At 36.9% G+C, this 16,496-nt stretch overlaps 1 protein-coding gene across 1 annotated transcript in view; it reads left to right on the top strand.

The window, feature by feature from the left end:
- Positions 1 to 15,637, top strand: part of ETNK1 (ethanolamine kinase 1) — a 35,115-nt gene extending 19,478 nt beyond the window's left edge. Inside the window, exons 5-8 of the mRNA XM_052789011.1 lie at positions 2,311 to 2,394; positions 4,079 to 4,239; positions 6,742 to 6,815; positions 8,582 to 15,637. Of these exons, the coding sequence (XP_052644971.1) occupies positions 2,311 to 2,394; positions 4,079 to 4,239; positions 6,742 to 6,815; positions 8,582 to 8,654 (392 nt within the window). The 3' untranslated portion in view covers positions 8,655 to 15,637. The remainder of the gene's footprint in view (positions 1 to 2,310; positions 2,395 to 4,078; positions 4,240 to 6,741; positions 6,816 to 8,581) is intronic.
- The last annotated feature ends 859 nt before the right edge of the window (positions 15,638 to 16,496 follow it).

Consider the following 16,496-nt stretch of genomic DNA (forward strand, 5'->3'; position numbering starts at 1 on the left):
CTGCATCTTTATTTTGAGCCTTCATGCAAAAATTAAATTTAAGGTTGAGTTCCACAGTAGCATGAGTCTGAAAGATATCAGTAAAAATGCCGGACTTTCTCACTTTGAACTTCTGTCTTATCAAATGTCAGTTTACCAAATTTTCTTCATCTGCTACAGATTATGTATGCCATTGTTGCTGGCTTCTGGTGCCATGTACTGTGCTATTGTGCACTGACTGAAGGTTTATCACATCACTTGTTCACATGCATTTCCCCATAGTAGAGTGCCTAGTAACAGCCTCACCCATATCTTGTTAATTGTATGTAATATTATTTATATCTGGAAGTGAGTTTTAAATGTTAGCTGTACTTAAAAGTGCATAACAGCACATAGGTATGTTCAAGATTAAATTTGCACATGAAAAATTTAAAGTATTTCTTATGTTATTTTGCAAGCAGACTTTTACCTGCTGTGCTTGTATTTCATGTGAGGGAGGAAGAAAAAAACCACACCTAAATACAAGCATTATTAAATCTTTGGGGGTGCGGGGGCATTCAGATCAGTTGTGTAGCAGAATATTAACCAGGGTTGGGCTGTGCATTTTGACTGGCTTGTAACTTACAGGTATCTCCTTTTAAAAAGTGGTGCTAAAGAAGCAGTGGGAAGTACAAGCATATGAATCTGCCAGTCAACCAGTGGCAAAAGTTAATGTGTGACAATATTGTAAGATCTTGGCTGCAGCTACTGTAAAATTTCTTGTCCCTTCAGAGTTCTAGAGAACCTCAATTTTCGATTGCCAACAAGATTTTCCTGGGAGGAGCTTGCCACTTTTCAGGCCACTTTCATGTTGGTTTGTTAGAGCCTAAAAGGTTTAACCTCATAATCTTGGTAAGCAGTCCTTCCTTTCTGTGAAAGTAAGGGTAAACTCTGACTTGGAGGATTGTGACTAAGTGATTTTATTCACGTTGTGGGGTTTAACTTCCATTATAAGTGTTTAGACAAGAAGATTTTTCCATCTGGAAAACATTAACATTAGTGTTTCAAATATGGTGAAGATGAACTGCATAGGAAGGAACACTTCTAACAAAGTTATTCTGTGGTAACTTGGTCGGGACATTTATCTGGCAAAACTATTGTATTTGATATGTGTGATGTTCATAAATCTTAAGGATGCAGTATATTAGACACTTACAATCCTTAGTCTAGGAAATACATAACATACTTTAACATTTTTTATTTACTTTTTTTTTGACCTGGAGTTTTGGTAGTTAGCATTAGTATCTGTAAAATGTTTTAAGTCATGCTAAGAAGATTGATTGTTGTAATAGGAGTATGTTTTTATTGAGTTAATATGCAGCTAGTCTTCAAAAGAATGGGTATAGAGAGGGAGAAGAGTGCAACTGTCAAAATTGCCCATTTCAGCATACCAGTGGGAAACGTAAGGTTTTACATTTTAATGTTCTACTGCAAACAGCTCTTAAGTTAACCCATTGCTTCCTTTTCTGATGTTTTTAGTAATTTTGCTGGTTTCCCTTAAAATACAAGAGCTCTAGTTTTACCTAATCTATCTTGTTAATGTTTTGACTGATGTGGTGTAGACATTATTGAGCAGCTTCAATGCTGTATTACCTTGAGTGAAGCATTTTCCCCAGCTTCACTGTAGGTAAATGTAATTTAGAAACATTTTGGGGCTGTATTTACTGCATTATCAGTCATTGTTTACATGACACTACAGAGTTTCATAGTTTTGAGGACTTGAGGATTGTCTGACGATTTCTTGAGACTAGTTTAATCCAGCTAGAAAAAGCGACAGTGAAGAAGTCTTGCTTTGTAAGTGTGGTTGGGGGAAGCAGTAAATATCAACATGTTAAAGGAAATATCAGCATGTTGCAGTGTGTCAGTCCACTGTGGTTGCACACTTGTGTGAGAATAAACAGGACTGTTTGTTTTTTTAAGTCCGGGAAAAATTGATCTATTTCTACATAAAATAAAGATCCTCTACTGTATTTCTTATTTTGAAGGTAAGGGATGCCCTCGTGTGGTAGAAGTTAAAATTGAAATTCTGCTATTCAGAGTTTAAAAATAGAGAATCGTAAGCTCTAAGTAATTATCTAAGAGCTTTCTTGAATAATTACTCAAGGGGATCTCATATCATAAAAATCACAGCCTTACCCTGGAATGTCTGAGTGCACACAACTGGGCACAAGTAAGATGGGTGTGTGGTTTTGTTTTGTTTTTCCCCCAAAACTTCCAAAGGACACCAAAGGATTAGGGCTGTGACTTCATTTGATATGGACTCTGATGTTGCTGCTGTTGTGTCTCTCACAGGTGATGTGCAGTTCATAGACTATGAGTACTCTGGATACAACTATCTGGCTTATGACATTGGAAATCACTTCAATGAATTTGCAGGTAAAAATTGGATTTCTGAGGTAAAGGTAAACTGGTTTTATGAAAAACCTCATTCTTGCATATTCTCTTTGTCTGTGTATCTAGATACAGGTATATAGCTGTTTATCTGATGGTATCAAAATATGTTGATGTCTTATCTTGCAGGCCAGTTAATGCCCTTCCTTTGCAGCTCTGCTAACCCAGAAATCGGAACATCATGACCTAAGTTTTTGTAGAGTTAAATAAATACAGAACTCACAGCTTCACAGTATCCTTCTGTGAAATGACACAGCAGAGACAGCCCACTGTAATTAAACACTGCGGATGTATCTTTTACAGTATAGGTGTATATTGAGAATATGCTGTGTGGTTCCACAGTTCCAAATGGCAGGCTTATGTGGGTTTTTTTGGTGGCTTTGAATGTGTGTGCGAAGTACTTGCCTTTGAGTCATGTCATAAAATGAGAGGTAAAGGCTAAGACATGGGAAAAAGGTAGGGGTTTAGGAATAAGGTGTTTGTAGAGTCATTCATTAACTAGTTCAAACTTTTTCAGTGAATGCCCGTTCCATTTACTCTGTAAGACAGAAATAAACTTGAGTGTTTGCTGTGTTATTTCAGATGATGGGGTGACAGGAAAAGCCTACACAATGATTAGTACGGATGGAAAGTGCAGTATGGTGAAATTAGGGGCCTTAATCTACCAGTCGTTGTTTCACAAATGGAATGTTAAGTCTAGATAACTTAAAAAAAATTCAGAGTGTATACTTGATAATTTGTGTACTTGGTAATATAAGTATTTGGAAAGCAAGTTGAATTCTTTACAAAATGCCTTTGAGAGCTTTTGATTTTTCATCTGGGACTTCTCAGAGTTTGATGACATCTTTAAGGAGCTAAGTACAGTAAGAAGACTTAAATGGACAAATACATTTTTTTTTTTTTTGCCTATGAAGAACAGTTGTGCTTTCACTCTGCTATTCTCTATCCATCCAGTAAAAATCTGATTTTTTTTTTTAAAGCTAAATTTGAGTAGATCTGACACAGGAAAGAGTTTAGGTGCTAGGGGGTTGCACAGTTCATAAAATAAGACTTAAGGAGAATTCCCAAGTCCTCTGGTAATGATAGCTAGTGGGAGTGAAGTGTGTTTGGGACTCCTGACAGACTCCTTACGACCTGTGACTAAGCATCCTCCAATATAGGAAGAAAAATGGGGCAAAAAGAGTGGTTATGGAGATAAGACTTCTAATTCTACTAGTACCCTGTGGAGGAGAGAAGTAGACTGCTAGTAAATTTTTCTCAAATATGAGCTTAGTTGGTGACAATGTATATGCATCTGGATTCAGCTTTGGATATTGTTGCATACAAGTCCCTTTTCCTATGAAATGTGTAATATTTGATATGTTTGGGAGGGCTTTTGTTGCATAATGCAAATACTTTTTCTTGAGGCTTCTCTCAAAGAATATGTATGTGGCTGAAAACATACATAGCATAAAACTCTCTGCTACGTTGAAAGCTCTGATTTGTATGTGAGGCATTCTTGCCAACACGTAACTGATAAAGTCAGGTCAAAATAAAAACACTGATATTAGTCCACATCAGTTTGTGCATGTGTGTTGAGGGTGGGGAGGGGGGAAGTAGTCCAGTAATGTGATTCTAATGGTCTTTTTAGACACCGGAAGGTTCTAATAGGTATTTTTTCTTTTTCTAGGAGTAAATGAGGTAGACTACAGCCTTTATCCTAACAGAAAATTACAGGAACAATGGCTGAGATCTTACCTTGAGGCCTACAAAGAATATAAAGGGTTTGGCACAGAAGTCAGTGAAAAAGAAGTTGAAGTTCTATATGTCCAAGTCAATCAGTTTGCACTGGTAAATAACAAACACTTGATTAGAATATATTAAAATGCTAAAGAGAAGCCTGCTACTCTATGGACAAATGTAATTGCCAGTTTCTTATTCTGAGCGCTGTGGAATGTAAGGAAAAACTTCTTTAACCTGGCCTATGGAAGCTTTCTGCTATGTTGTGTGTTAAAAATTCTCTGTAGAATATTCCTAGTGAAAGAGGCAGTGAGCATTCAGCAAACAAGGAGATGAGCTTTTAGTGAGTATTTCTATTGGCTGCTTATTGGTCTGGCATGTTTTTGAGTTGGCTAGAGCTTATGGTAGGTCTGTGCTATTTCTTGTAGTGGTAAGACAGAAGAGCAAGGTAGTGCTTCATAAAGACCTATAAATCTTACGACTTAAAAAGCCTTTTTAAAACAAGATGTTAAAATTTTGTTAGAGTGAAACTAGGATACTTCAATTTTTTTAAGAATTGTTTTTAACAGATAATTGGGTCACTCTAGAGTCTTTCAGTACTACCTTAACTCTTTCCTTGCCTGCAGTGTCTTGGCAAGCAGCGAGTTGCTTTTACATTTGGTTTTGGTCACCTTAGTGGTTTAAATGGTAGTGAAGTGCACGTGTTAGTCTCATGTGGTTCCCCAGAAGTTCTGCCTTGCTGTAGAGTGTGAGGGCTGGCTGTGTTACTCTGCTCCCTGCTCCTCCTGTATCTCGTGTGTTATAAGCTGTCTTCTGTTTGTCAGTTTGTCTTTCGCAGACTTTGGATGTAAAAGCTTCGTTCCCTTGTTCTTTCCCTTTGAAAGGATGGATTTTGATCTGTCTTTGGTGCCTTGTCCTTCATGGAAAAAAAAACCCACGTCAAGTGTAATTCATGGAGGTAGAATAAGAAGTCAAATAGGTGTGGCATTGAGTCTTTGAATGTCCCAATTAGGTATGCTGTTAGAAGCAGTTTGAAGATGTCATCATCTTTTTTCCAAACTCTATCTCTGTGGGATTTCGGAAGATACTTTATATGTTCACATTATTTTTGTTAACGTTTTCTGACTAGTGCTGATCTTGTTTAGCCTAGAAGATGTGACAGGAAATGCTACAGCAAAAGTGCCTTTACCCAATAGCTAGGTAACTTTTATTTTGCTTTCTCCTGAAGAATAGCATGCCAAACTATTCATAGGCGGACTAAGGCTAAAAAGCTAGTTTGGCCTTATTTCAGTCCTCTTTCTGACTAATCCAAGCACACCTACAGTTCACATTCCAGGAAGACGATTATTAAACAAGCCCTTAAAAATACCAGCTTGTTTGTTCTTACTCTTTTAAAAACTCTTCTTATCGACTGTTACTGTTAAATTCAACTGTGCCATTCATTTAGGAAAGATCTGCAATTAAGTAGGCTGGTGGTCTGTTTTAAAATATATAGCATTTTTTTGTCAGTTTTAAACTATGGTCATGCTAATGTTTAAGAGGATAGAGTTCCTGGAGAACAGCTCAAGACTTGCCTATAGACCACACATGATGCACAAATACTGCCAAACACTCGTGTCAGTTAATGTGGGAAGCTTTGTTAAGAGAAAATACAAACTAAACTTACTGGATGCTGGTGTAAAATGCCAAACTGCTTGCTATCAGGTGAAGTTATTTAAACTGCAGGTACAAGAAAGATTCACCTGTATGTACAACAGTTGCCATTTTAAGGTGTTCTCAGGCATGTGTGCATGCATGTGTCTTCTACACTTCTGGTAAAGTGTTAACATGCAAGCTTCAGGAAGCAACTTAGGTAATTACTGTAAGCAGTTATTTATGGAACAGAAGTCTGAAGTGTATCACTTGTAACCTGGGTGGTCCAGAAAGGTCTTACACAAGGAGAGTATCAAGCTCATGGCCATTATGTGTATTTGTTCATTTGAAGTATACTAGCAATCATATCATTAATGTAATCCATAGTTTCAATCTGAAACTGAACATGTGCTTCCAGACTACTTATCTGGACTCAGAAGTAAGTTTGGAACAGATGAGAAATTTGTGTAAATGCTGATGAATTAGAGATTCTCTTATGTAGTTACAGAACATATCTCTTTGCCCAAGTCAGTAGTGAAAGTGAGTTGTAGTTATAATGGCCTAAGGGTTGTAATCAAAGATTCAAAAGGAATTTTGTATTTGCACTAGAGTTGAATGTGTAGAATAACACATTTAAGTAGCAGCAGTAGAAATGAGATAGTCTTATTTATGTGCATTTTTTAACATGGTGTATATAGTTGTACAACGGTCTACTTAATAGATGGCCTATTTCATAAATGCAACATTAATTTCTTCAAAGTGACACATGGAGAGTCAGGATTTACTCCTCCAATTGCCAGTAATTAATTCTATAATACTTGTTTACCAATCTTTTTGGTAAAGAGATATCAAATAACTTTACAAAAAGATTGGGGTTTGAGAGTTCTCTTGTAGATAACTTTTTGTCTCGATGCAAGAATATGTTTACATGTTGGATTTTATATAATATTAATATTTCACTAGTGAATTTTTTTCTTTCAGGCTTCCCACTTCTTTTGGGGATTGTGGGCTCTAATTCAAGCCAAATATTCTACCATTGACTTTGATTTTCTAGGGTAAGTGTGCTTCCTACATATAATAATAGAATACTTGAGGCTGGAAAGGACCTGTGGGGCCATCTAGTCCAGCACCCCAGCTATCAGAAACTATGAGGTCTGAGCAACAGACCTGATCTATGTGATCATACTATAACTCTTAAAAATTAAGAAAAACCAAGACAGTAAAAGCTGTCTGTCTGTGCTTTTTGTTGCTAAAAGTTCTCTATATTAGTATGTGCCCCTGGGCTAAAACACATGGCATGACAAGGCAAGGAACATAACTAAAGGAGTAAATGTTTTGGGGCATTGAGTGGGTTATTTTTTGTTGGAGAGACAAAGGCATAAATGCCAAGTTGGTCAGTATGGTGTACTATCTGTTAGATGCAAGACCTACATTTCCAACTCAAGTGTTGTGGTTTAACTGCAGCCAGCAACTAAGCACCATGCAGCTGCTTACTCACTCTCCCCACACCCAGTGGGATGAGGGAGAGAATCGGGGGGGGGGAAGGTAAAACTTGTGGGTTGAGATAAGAACAGTTTAACAGAACAGAAAGGAAGAAACTAATAATGCTAACAATAACAGGATTGGAATATACAAGTGATGCACAATGCAATTGCTCACCACCTGCTGACCGATGCCCAGTTACTCCCTGAGCGGCGATTCCCCCCAGCCCCACTCTGCCCAGTTTATATACTAGACATGATGTTACATGGTATGGAATATCCCTTTGGCCAGTTTGGGTCAGCTGCCCTGACTGTGTCCCCTCACAACTTCTTGTGCCCTTCCAGCCTTCTTGCTGGCTGGGCATGAGAAGCTGAAAAATCCTTGACTTTAGACTAAACATTACTTAGCAACAACTGAAAACATCAGTGTTATCAACATTCTTCTCCTACTGAACCCAAAACATAGCACTATACCAGCTACTAGGAAGACAATTAACTCTATCCCAGCCAAAACCAGGACAAAGAGTCAGGAAACAGGGCTGTTTTGTACAAAGGGGCTTGTTTACTATTTGCTGCATGGAGTGTTGATCTTGGAAATTCCTAATTTTTTTTAAAGAGTCTTTGTAAAGCTAATGAATGTTAAGTTCTGTTTCCTGAGATGCTGGCCAATGGTGTAGATGTAAGTCTTTGGCATTTTTTTAAACGGTCTTTCATGCTGACAAGCAGAGGAATTCATCTTTCTATTGGGGACTGGGCGAGGTGATAAAGTTAATCATTTCATTTGGTAAAAGATCCCACTTTAGAATTTTTTGCACAGACTAAGCCAGTTTACTAGGCTTAGTTGTGTCATTTTGTTAATGAGACAAATATGAATTTCTTCTTGTATCTAATTATTCTCAAGTAGAAGTACTTGTTAGTAACCACTAGATGGCACAAAAACCCCAAGTTACAGCACAGGTGGTAGAACCTAAAAACTTGTCGGTTTTGAATAAAATGTCATTCTTGCAATGATCAAGATAGGATTTCTCTGGAATTGTAGCTGTCAGTTGTTGGACACTCTATTAAGAACTATTAAACACAAAAACACCACCTTTTGAGAATTCCAGAACAGCATCTGTTTTGCAAACTGTAGCAAGCTGGGAGCGGGGTGGTGGTGCTGAGGAAGTACCATAACATGGTTGCTCTGTTCTTAATTTCTTCCTTTGGCAGCTGCTAAAGGTCAATGTTGGAAACAGTGTACTGGGGTAGGTGGACTTTTGACTAGTCCCACCTAACCGTGGCTGGTTTTGTATAAGGAGTTATCTGCTCTTAACTTCAAATCTCTCTCTTCCTTTGAATAGGTATGCAATTGTTCGGTTTAACCAGTATTTCAAAATGAAGCTGGAGGTCATGACATTAACTCTTCCTGAGTAATGAAGAGGAAGAAACTTACCAAGTGGATAGGCAACCCCTCAATCTTTTCTGAGAACAGATACTGGAAAAAAGCTAAACATTTGTTGAAGTTCTGTAATGCTCACTTGGTGGTTCTTGCTTTATAAATAATGCCTCTAAACAGTCCTTCAATGTTAAATTTAATATGAAGATCATACGTACTGCTGTTGATATAAAACGGATTAGAAACTTGCTGAATCTATAAAAAGTTGTAGAAATGGCAATTTAATCCTTCTCTGTAATTTAACATATGTTGTATGTGAATTATTTATTACAAGTTTAACATGATTCCATTGCTGCTTTCATCATTTTTGTAAAAGTTGGGTGCAGACAGTGAAGTTGTTCCAAAGGATTTGTTTAAACAACTTATTTTATTGAAGTTGCATTAACTTATATTAAAGAAAACATGGTCAGAGAATATTAATGTTTTAGATGTATACAAGCAAAATGAGTGATAATAGACTTGTGAGATCACCACTGTGGTGTAACCAGGGAAAAAGATTAGGATGATCTTTATTTTTTTCCCTCTTTTTAAAAAAAAAAAAAAAAGTAGCTTTCCATATGATGGTACTTTTCTTTCGTATAAGAATCAACCAGCTTGCTGAAATGATAAATAACATTTTGATTTTTCCTTCTTGATGCATTAAGCTGTAGAAATGCAAAAGTTCTGTTGGCCATCAGATTCTTTGAGGATACGTACCATCATAGTGTTAGATGGACAAGGTACCATCTCTAACTTGTGTGGGAAAGCTGCTTGTTTAAGTGTACTTTTAAAGCAAAAGGGCCCTATTCAAAAACTATATTCCATTTTGAACCTTGATTCTAAATTTGAACACTATTCTGGTGTCTATATTTGATGTGCTTCAGCAGTCTCTAGCGGAATGGACTATTGAACTGAAGATTAGTGAACAGAGATTCTGTTGCACTGGGGAGCAGACACTTAGGTTTACAGTTTGTATATTGTTGACATCTTTCTGCTTTGTCATCTTCTAACCTTGGATTCTAGTCTTAAATGCTTGGTCCTGTAGTTGCAGATTCTGGTATGTCTGGGTTTTTTTGTTTTGTATTTTTGGGTTTGTTTGTTTGTTTGTTTTTTCCTGTGGCAGCGAATTACTTCTCAAAGTCTCCAGTTTGAAGGATAATATGGAAAAGTATATGACTTGAACAGTGGGGCTTTGATCATCACACACGTTTTCTTATTTCTTAAAGCTATGATACCAAGAATGGTCTGGATTACAAAATGTGAATTGGAAAGAAAATGTTTACTTAAACAATGTATAATTTCGTGTGGAAAAGAGGCTTTAAATCTGGAAGGGGGGGGGGGGGTGGGAGGAGGAGAAACCCACAACAGACAAATAAAACCCAACAATGCAGTGTGGAGTTGGGCAGGCATGTACTCAACTCTGATTATACTCTGAAAAACTTTGCACTTTGGTCACATAAGTGCCCACATGTACAAAGTCTGTGTGTGTGCATATACACGTGCAAACACAAACTTACCTGAAGAGTAAATATTGTGGGGAGTCTGTTGTACAGACTCCAGCAAAGATATTTATTCAAAATTGCTTTATGGCACACTGCTGTGTGTATATATATGTATACACATACATATATATACATATGTGCTTTACAAAAGCTTGGATTGATTCAGGACAAAGAAAATTGATGTGAATGAAAAATTTTCACATTGAAAGACCATTTTGAATGGCATTCTGTTATTTTACAAAAGCAAGGTTTGGGATTTTTTTTTTCCTCTTGTTTATATTCATCTCTTTCCAATTTTTTTTTATTTCCTTCAGTCAAAACCTTAAAAATTCTAATACAAATGAGAGAACTGGGATTTTTTTCTAACTTGAAATTAGGTAACCATTTTCGTTAGCATTTGTTAGCTGGAGGCTACTAAACTGGACAAATTTTCCTGGTAGTTAAATAGAAACAAATAGCTAAAATAGACATTTATGTTTTCCTTTGTAGCAGTTATCAAGGATGTTGCTAGAGCTCATGAAAGCACCGAAGACTTTAATCTTCTGTACTTTCTCCCTGTTGACATTATTGACGTGTGTTGAATAATACCTTGCTCTCTTGGTAGTAGTCCCTTTAAGTTAAGCAAGATTTGCTTGGAAGTAAGAGTGATAAAGATTTTTGAACTCTTACTACTATTTTCTTCAAGTGGTGGCTTTATTTCTGGCAGTGTTGCTTTGTATCTGTGAAATATTTGAAAAAGGCTGTGAAGTTCACTTGGTCTTGGGAAATCTAACACTTGACAGATCCTAACTTTTCCAACAGTTGGCAAAACACATTCCCTTTTCAGGTACCAGTACTATTTACGTTTGGAGTTAGTGTATTTTTTTCAGTAGTATTTTTGTTTGTATAGCTCAAGTAGCAATAACTGTAGGAGCGGAAGCTTGCTTCTGCAGAACCAAAGCTCTTCATGAGTGCAGCTCAATCTAATTCTTGTGGAGTGAAGTTCCACTGAATCCCGTAAAAGCACTTTGAAGCAGATAGTAAATACTGCAAGCTTTTCCTGAGCCACTTTGAAGAAGCACAAGGATCATCACAGGTTACAGTGGTTGACTTTGCAGTACTGGTAGAGGCTCTCATTTTGCATGTTGAAGTTGATTTTACACACTGAAATGCTGCTTTGCATCAGCTTTCTTTCAAGACAAGTGCAGATTAAAACAATTCTTGATAAGTTCTGAGGAAATACTGTAAAACATTTTCCAAAATGAAATGCCAGTTACCTTGAGCCTTGTTCCACATCGTTTGAGCCAGTAGCACTCAGATATTCTCGCTTGCTAAGGAATATCTACAGATGTGTTAAGCTTGAAGTAGTAGTTTGCAATAGCATTGCAGATTATAAGGTAGCTTGAAACTGTGAATACAGGACCTTCTGAATGTAAATTAGGTACTAGAGCACCGAACTAGAGAACATGTACTTGTTTCAATTAATTTATCTCAGTCTCTTTAATAGAAATGTTAAGATACTTGAAGGAGGACAAAAAATGACTGAGCTCTAGAAACATCCTGTAGTAGTTTTGACTGTGACTTGCCAAGAAGATATTCTGTTGCCTTTATGTTAAGCTAAGGGCATGAATGCCAAAATTAATAATTCTTACTGTAGTTAAACCTATATTGTAAATATGAAGAGGATTATTAGTAAGGGCATTCTTGCATAAATAGCATCAAGTCAATAGACCATAGTGGCCTGGTTGCTTTTGTAAAGCAGAATAGTGTGAATTTTTTTCTTCTCATTTCTGCAGTCAGATCTGGCTAATCTATGCCTAATTTCTTAGGTCACCTAAGCATTACAGATTTCTGAATAACTAGTCTCTTGTCACATAATTTTAAATTCCTTCATTTACACTTTTTGATTTGCATTTTAAAAGGACTTACCAAATTTGCATTAACCAGGTCTGACTGTATATGTATATACAACAGTGTAAATAACCATTTGTAAATTAGTGTGAATTGTACTGTATCTTGCATTTATGGACTCGTGTATTGCATTGTATTCTCTCCTATTTTGTAGAAATTTTGATGTAAAGAAGAAATCTTAACTCTGTGTGCGGACTTCTTTTGTTAAATTGACCTGTAACAGAGCATAATAGTTTTTTGTTAAGGTATCCATTTATAGCCTTGAGTGTCTGGTGTCTTTTTTTCCCCCTGTTAGCTTTTTTGACATCTTGCTCTTGGGAATGATTCTGGGAATAAAGGAATTCATACAGAACTAAGATGAAGAGAAAGTCTATTCTAATAATAGGGCAAACTGTGTCAGAGGTACATGTAGTACCTGTGGAATAGGGAAAGCTGTTAAAATTGTTTAAACTTCCAAAAATTTCCTATATGTTCTCGAATGCTGGTGACTTCTAAACATAAGCATGTTGAATTGAAGTACTCTTAAAGTGTGCGCTCCCATGGTGACAGCAATTGAGTTAGTTGTGATAGAAGTCCCCCAACTTAAATGTTTTTGGTCAATATAGCCTTATAATAGGATTAGTTGCTAACTTGTAAATGTTCATAATAAATGCCCAAATCACTAAAATAGTTCTGCCAGTCATTTTCCACAACACTACAACTATTGGTAGCCCCTTTAGACTATTTGAAACTTAACTGAGGTATTTCCCCTGTGTGCCATTCCCTCCCCCTCCTCCCTGTGTCCATAACCCTACTTCATTAGGGGAAACATGAGTATAGAAGTTTCCTTTCCATGCTTAATCATCACTATTTCCTTTCGGACTAAAATTGTGTTCTATTTAGTCAGTACATGACTTCTCATCAGAATTTTTTTGTGTAGGAATTCCCTTTCTGAAGAGGCCTTTAATCTTGGAAGCACAGACATAATGAAGCATAGTTTTCCCAAATGCCTGACTGTTTCATTACTGTTGCCTTTCACTGTCTGTTTTGAACTCCATAGTGTCCTTCAAGCTGTTAGTTTATTCTTGTCACTGCTGTGTTTAATAACTCTGCTGGAAAATACTGGTGTGTAAATCTCATTGTCCATCCGACAAATTGATCTTGATACAGTTTGTACATCCTGTCAGCTTTACCTGCTCTGGATGAAAGGTATGCATGCTTATCAGTGTTGACATGTTAGTTACTAGGGTCCTGGGAAGTGAGTGTTAGCCAAGTGTTAGCCAAGAGGAGGGATGGGCTCATTGAATTAGTAAAGGGAAATAATTCACATGGAAACTTGGGCTTTTAATGTAGCAAGGTATCGGATATGCCTATTTACTTGCATGGTTTAAGGACAAGAGTGAATGGTAAAAGGTAAAGTTTGTTTCAAAATGAAGTTCGGATTTTTTAACAGCCTTTGGCAGCTAACAAAAGCTTACAAAAATATTCTTTTGTTATTCCTACCAGAAGAAATCTTAAAACAAATCTAGGTAACTTTCTGATTAAACAGAACTTTGTTCTATAACCTGGGGGAATATAATCTCTTGCTTGGTGTAGTCCTTCCTCTAATTTGCAGAGGAGGTTGACCACATCTTACCTGTCTGTGTTTGAGGTGGCTGTCTATTTTTGCTTTGTTTTAATGTTTTTGTGTTGTTTACTGTGTTCTTGGATGCCTTCTGAGGTGTGCTATATTACTAAACTACTGGAATTGGCTACCATCTCCTATCATCTCTTCCACACCCGGCAGGTTGTAATTATAGTATAAGAACACAAAGCATTTGAGCAAACCTTGAGGTTGTGCAAGGCTGATGTTGAGCAGTCTTGCAGCTGATTCTTCCCCCCTCCCTTTTTTTTTTTTTTTATTACTGTGGGCTGCAAGCTGATTGTTTTCATTAGTTGTGAAAGATGGGAAAAGCCATGACCTTTGGTATTGTGCAAGGTAGGTGTTCTGTTAGCCAACTGCACAACTTTTAAGGAAGGGGCTCTCAGCAGTGAGAAACCACACAAATCCAGTTGGGACATGTTGGAAGAAACCAAACTTTGTGGCTTATAGACCTCTGGAATGGAAAGGAAAATGTGTGAAATGTTTCCATTTGCCACCTGTATGGAGGTGCTCCATCTAAGTGATGTGGTGAGACACTGGAAAAAGCATTGTTTTGAATTTTTTTTTAAAGTGACTTTTCCAGTTGGTCTGATCTGTAGAGATTAAGTTCCTGTGATCTGGAAACCAGTCAACCTGGGTGGAGAGAAGGAAGAAACATTCCAAAAGGTTATTAAAAAAACCCCTATGCTGTTGATCAATTTGCAGCAGTTAAGTGTGTGTTGGGCTTTTCTGTGTATTTAATAGTGTAGGTGGTGGTCTGCACGAGATTCTTTTATTAAAGGGTTTTATTGTTATTGTGAAATGTCAGAAAACTTACTGAAATGGCCCTGAAGCCTGTTACGATCTTGGAACTGGCCAGACTTCACCAGTTGACCAAACTTCTGGTTCAAGGTTTTACATTAGCTGTTTCTGTAGCCTTCTAAAATGGTTGAGCTCCTGTCTCTGGTTGCCTATGGTGTGCAACTTAATTCATGGACTTCCCAAATATGTTTGATTTGATATTTATAGAGAGATGACAGAGAAAACTTGATGGAAATTAAAAGTTGTGTGAACATTTAGAAAGCAAACAAGTTACTTGAAATCTAATAAACTTTGAAAATAAATGCTGAAATAGTTTCAGGTACTGCACCAGCCTATTTTTGTTGTATTGCAACTGTGTTTTTTCTATGTTAAGTGGGTTTTTTTGGTTTTTTTCCCCACATAGAGATCCATTCAAAACACAAGAGACTATGGAAGAGAAACATAAAAATGTTGTATAGAATGCCATAAAATGCAATGTGAACTGGAAAAAAGTATACGTTTCTAAGCTTTTGGTAGTAGTAATTCTTAAGTGTTATAAAAAAAATGGTAGGTGTCAAGTCTTCACTGTGTGAAAGTTTGTTTGGGGTTTTTTTTGTAGAAATATTCCTTTTAACATTTTGTATCTCAGATGCAGTCTGTGGTAGTTAATAATGCTGCTTGGTACACAAGTGCTTTGAATAGTCTCAGCACCGAGAATGTATCCAATCTTTCTTAAATATGACTTAAAGTTAGATTCATTGGTTCTATCTCAAGCCTCTTAATCTAGCTATCTAAAACCCTTTAAATACTTGCAGAAACAGGGCCATAGCATATTAGGGATATATTCCATTTTGCATCATTTTTTTGTTACTGCTTATTTTTCAGTGTTCTTTTAAACAAGAGTCCATTTATGTCCTGTGAATAAAATAAGCTCAATTTACAAATAAGCTTTTGTCATCTTCCAGCACTGTCATCCCCCAAAAAGGTTCCCATGACCCTTCTTGTGTGTTGTGGAGTTTAGATGCATCATTTATCCATTGGAGTGAATTGTATTTCTTTTGAACTAAATGTTATTGAAGCTATTATAAGATCTTCTACCACTGATTAAATGAAGTAATGTACCTTTCAAAGAGATTTATATTGTGTAAATAATTTCAAACTGCAACAATAAAGTTTGTTTCTAACTGCACTGTTAGCATATATTGTGATGATTTTGCTTTCCCCAGGTTTGAAAGCACCTGATACGGAATACTTCAGAGTTCTTAAAGGCTTTTGACTTGTGTTCAAATGTACACCTCTTTCTGGGATTAACAACCCAGCTAAAAATAAATACTTTGAGCCAGTATTTGGCTTGCACAAAGTTGAGTCTTCTAACAGTTTTGCGTATTAAATAGGCTTGGTCATTGACCACTGAAATGTCACATCTGGGAGGCAGGAATTAGATGGAACATGGCTGTCAGGAAGGATCACTACCATTGAGGGAATGGAGGAAAGCATGTGAAGTTTGGCTGCTCTGAAGTTTAATTTGTGCACAATAAAGGCCATGTTAACTACGGGGGACCTATTTTACAGGCTGATCCATGACGCTGAGGAAAGGCTTTGCATCCAGTGCTAGCGGCACAATGTTAAATACTTGCTTGGGGGTTAACTGGAGTGTTTTGATGTACATCAACAAAACTCTACTTCCTTCATCATGACTGTGCACCCTAAAGAGAATGATTTCACCATGATACAGATTTTATGTGGGCTTGAGTTAACCCTGTGCAGTTGCCCGCAGTGAATTTGAGGAAAACATTCCTTGGGCCAAAATCCATGCCCTGCCATCCGTGTCACTGAAAATGGGCATTTCCTGCATACACCAAATACAAAATTTTGGTCTTGTTCATAGTGGGCTTGATTAAGGTGTTATCAGAGTTTGTGTATGTGTAGTAAGGGATAGGCAACAAGCAAATAAAGCAAAACCTTAAAAGTTCTGTTGAGTGCAAAAGTAGAGTAACCTTTAGACTATGAAAAAGCATTGACCCAGCGTTGTAGGACACTGGAGACTT

The sequence above is a fragment of the Harpia harpyja genome, chromosome 6 (genome assembly GCF_026419915.1).
Source record: "Harpia harpyja isolate bHarHar1 chromosome 6, bHarHar1 primary haplotype, whole genome shotgun sequence".
In the NCBI taxonomy this organism is placed as follows: domain Eukaryota; kingdom Metazoa; phylum Chordata; class Aves; order Accipitriformes; family Accipitridae; genus Harpia; species Harpia harpyja.